Here is a 3,837-nt window from a genome sequence, read left to right as displayed (position 1 = left end):
AACTTTATAAAAATAATTATTTTTTCTTACAAACGTAGATTTCCGTTTGATTTTGACTTTGGACGACGAATTTACTTGAGCCGCTCTTAAGGAGTTTATATATTAAATTGCCTTTTTCACCAATGAAACTAATTTTTTGGATTGGATTGTCCTATTTTGATCTATTATAGAACCTAACCATTATCCAAGCATGTGAGTGATTCATACAATATGTAACCTTATTCACTGGTAATATTTGCACGCTTTGGATCCTAATCCCATGACTTTAAAATGCAAGGGCAAGACTTTTTTCTTTCTATATCCCACAGTGGATGCGGAGCGGTGCTTATACCTTATATAACTGCTTTATGTCTAAACCTGCGAGACTTTAAAATGTATCACAAAAATGAAAATAGTTTTCTTTGGAGCAAATAAACAAAATAATCGAAGAGATGCGATTGTCTATTTTCACATTTTCAAAAACTTTGTACATGGTCCCACATGGCAGAAATAACCAGTGCCTTTATAAGTAAATGTACCTCTTATCTATGATGTTATTACTGTTATACTTGTATATACTCTTTCATCCTTTCCCTGCTCCAACATCTGTGCTATACAGGTGCATGGTATACTTGCAACTCCAGCTACTACTACCAACTATAAAACACCAGCTATAAGATGGAACTTCTCAAATTAACTTAGATGAGATTTTTTATCTAAATGGTTGTATAGGAATATGGACTTATTTATGAATTTAGGCACAATTAGATTTCGATATTCATCTCTTCCTGAGGCAAGATAAATGCCTTTTGTTCCTTTCTCTCAGTTATATATTTGTGAATATGCCTTGAATCAATCAATTTAAATGAAACCTGAAAAATCAAACACACAAAAGTTTGTTAAACTGAACAAATCAAGAATCAAAATGCATAGAATTTGTATTTCTTATAGTACATCAGAGAAGTTAGATATATCAATCATGGCAAGAATCATTAGTTTTTTTTTCCATTAAAGCGTCAAGCTAAGATGGCATCTCTTGAAACTTTTTTTTTTGTCTTTATCACCTAAAACGTATAAGTAATAGCTACTCTCCATGTGCATGGTTCAATTACCAATTCATTGTTTTCTTTAATTGTATTACTTACATCGGCGGTGTCAGGTCACCTAAAAAATAACTATATGTAACTTTTTATCATAGTGAAAATAACAACTAAGAAAATAAGTTATTTCAACAAGTTAAAATAGTTGTTAATTCTTTTCCAATACAAATTATATAAGTTGAATACATTCATTACATATATTGATTTCCATCCATTGGTAGAATCAATATAGTCAGGAAACAGGCAACAACATTATTAGTGACTTCACATGAAGCAAAATTTCAAATGCAAAGGGTCATGCTTCATTATCAGAGTCTTTGTAATATCAGTAAATATCACCTCAATAATAAATGAAAGGTGGCTTTAGTGACCACTTCAACTATAACATATGTTACTCGAATTCTTCAAAACGTGTATGTCAGATTCTCCAAAAGTTACGCAGTTTTGGAATATCCGACACAAGTTAGACAACATGTTACAGGGTCGGAGCGACATAAGTAAACAGGGTACTGCCACATTTGGGTGTAACACCATTTATAATACTCCATCTGTTTCAATTTATCTATATGGTTTTAACTTGACATGGAGTTTAAAAAAGCAAAGAGACTTTTGAATCTCGTGGTTCTAATCTAAAGATACATAAAATACACCAAAATGCTCTTTAATCTTCTGGTCTTAAACATGTCATGCGAAAAGTTAGAATTAAAGAGTTTGTCCGAAAGGAGGAAGATGTTCTTGCTCAAACAAAGTGAAAAAAAAAATAAATTGAAACGGAGTAAATTGTTCTATTAGCTTTTCACTTACCAATTAAACAGGGTAATGCTACATTTGGGTGTACCACCATCTTCAATCTGCTTTAACTTCAAAGATCCACAAGAAACTCTAACACCAATTTTCCAACTCTTCCACTCCTTATATCCAATACCAATAGCAGTACTAACATCAGCTGAAACTCTCAAATTCTTATTCTTGAATCCAATCTTCATAACTTTCCCAATACTGCCACCATATAACATCTCATGTGATTTCATAATGAATTTAACAACCTTAACATTCTTCTTCTCCTGGACAAAACCAACAACTTTTGCTTCCCCCATATTTACGTCGTTTTCTCCTTTCAATTCTATTCTTGTTTCACCATATACAATCTTCAACTCCCTGTTTGGGTTTTTCAGCTTTACCTTAACTGCTGATTGCGCATTCAGTTTTGGCCCATCTTGAGTTTCAGTGACATTGAATTGGGTAAACTCAAGGGATCTTAAATGGAAAACAGGGAGTTTTGGTCCAAACCATAGGTAGAGGAAACCACAACCAGCTACTAAAATAAGTAACAAGATTAGTATAATTAAAACGCAAAGACAACAACAGCTGCAACAGCAAGTTCTGCTTTTTCTCTTTTGTGGGTAGAACGACGGTGGAAGGTTAACTTTTCTGGGTGGCATTTGAATTGGAATTGTAGGATCTTTGAAGCCTGGTGGCTTCTTCAGAGGTTTCACCTGTGACATTCTTGAATCTAAGAAAACAAGAAGATCTTTATAAAAATGGAATGTGCATATGATGGATGTAAAGTGTGAACCTTAATGACAAAGAATGTGATAGATTTGGGAATTATAGAAAGGATTTTGGGGTTGGAAATGAAAGATCACTTTATGGAGGGATATTGTTGGAAGAAAGAGGTAAACAAAGAGGTGATAGAGGTGGAATTCGGAGCTATATGTGTCTGGGGAAGACAACAAACAGAGAGACAATGGTGTTCAAGTGACGAGATCTATGGGAAGGTCTTATGTGCTGGCATAGCGGGAAGGTTTCAGCTAGAATTACCATAATAAGGAAACACTATTAGGGGTTTGTTACGGGCTACAAGGGATAATAATTCTCAAATAAAATATAGAATTATTTTAATTTGTATTTAGTTAGAATTATTAATTATTTTTGAGATCTAGGGGCATGGCTTTTGTGCCGACGTAGCGAGAAGGTTTCAATTACCATACCAGAAAACAAGAGAGCAGAAAGTGTGTTAAGCATGAAGGAAAAATATTTTCCATTGAAAATGTTTTTCTAGAAAGAAAATTTTATGAAATTCAATATGGACTTGTGGAACTTATTTATCCTAATTCTACTAGGAAATTTATTTTTGTCATTTTAATGAAATTATTTTTTCAGAGAAAATACTTTTAAAAAATTTTAACCTATCGAACACAAAAAAGTATTTCATTCGTATACTTTATTATGCTTCTATATTACTTTACATTGAAATACGTAAATTATTTATTGTGTAGGTGGCGAGTGGTGATAAGAAAAGGGGCATTGATAATGCCCTAAGGAAAAAAGTTGGTAGTGTGAGTAGAGGGCCAAGTAAGTACATACTAGATTAAAACCCACACCATCTCTCGCACATGAGTGCGCTAATGCCTCACTATTCTAGGTCAATCAAGTATATGTAATTGTAGTCAGTCACTTCCACAAGCCTATCATTTGTCTTCCTATATGGGTCCACCATTGGGATATACTCAGATGCCTTTACAGGTGCCTATGTTGATACGCACATTGAATTATGCTAATCATACAGATATAGTCATTTGTCTCTCGAGAATCAACGACAGATGTCTAGTTAGAAAGTTACACAAAGCTCTACTGATTCATAGCCTTCTTCATCAGCTACTTCACCATTTAAAATATCGTGTCTTTGCCTCTAAGACATAATATCTTACTAAATTGGAACAACTTTTGAACATTCCTATTGAGGGATGTGATACTT

At 33.5% G+C, this 3,837-nt stretch overlaps 1 protein-coding gene across 1 annotated transcript; it reads right to left on the bottom strand.

The window, feature by feature from the left end:
• Positions 1 to 400: 400 nt before the first annotated feature.
• On the bottom strand, positions 401 to 3,109 carry LOC107844761 (NDR1/HIN1-like protein 6). The gene is made up of 2 exons (XM_016689110.2): positions 1,884 to 3,109; positions 401 to 851 (listed from the first exon to the last, which is right to left on the bottom strand). The coding sequence occupies exons 1-2, from the start codon at positions 2,582 to 2,584 to the stop codon at positions 836 to 838; spliced, it is 717 nt and encodes a 238-aa protein (XP_016544596.1). The 5' UTR covers positions 2,585 to 3,109; the 3' UTR covers positions 401 to 835.
• Between the last annotated feature and the right edge of the window lie 728 nt (positions 3,110 to 3,837).

This window comes from Capsicum annuum, chromosome 10, assembly GCF_002878395.1.
Source record: "Capsicum annuum cultivar UCD-10X-F1 chromosome 10, UCD10Xv1.1, whole genome shotgun sequence".
Lineage (NCBI taxonomy): Eukaryota > Viridiplantae > Streptophyta > Magnoliopsida > Solanales > Solanaceae > Capsicum > Capsicum annuum.
Note: the sequence above shows the minus strand (reverse complement) of the source record. Positions and strands in the feature narration are given on the sequence as shown.

Excerpts from the sequence above, each read along its gene's own strand:
- LOC107844761 (XM_016689110.2), bottom strand. The coding sequence starts at position 2,584 with ATGTCACAGGTGAAACCTCTGAAGAAGCCACCAGGCTTCAAAGATCCT.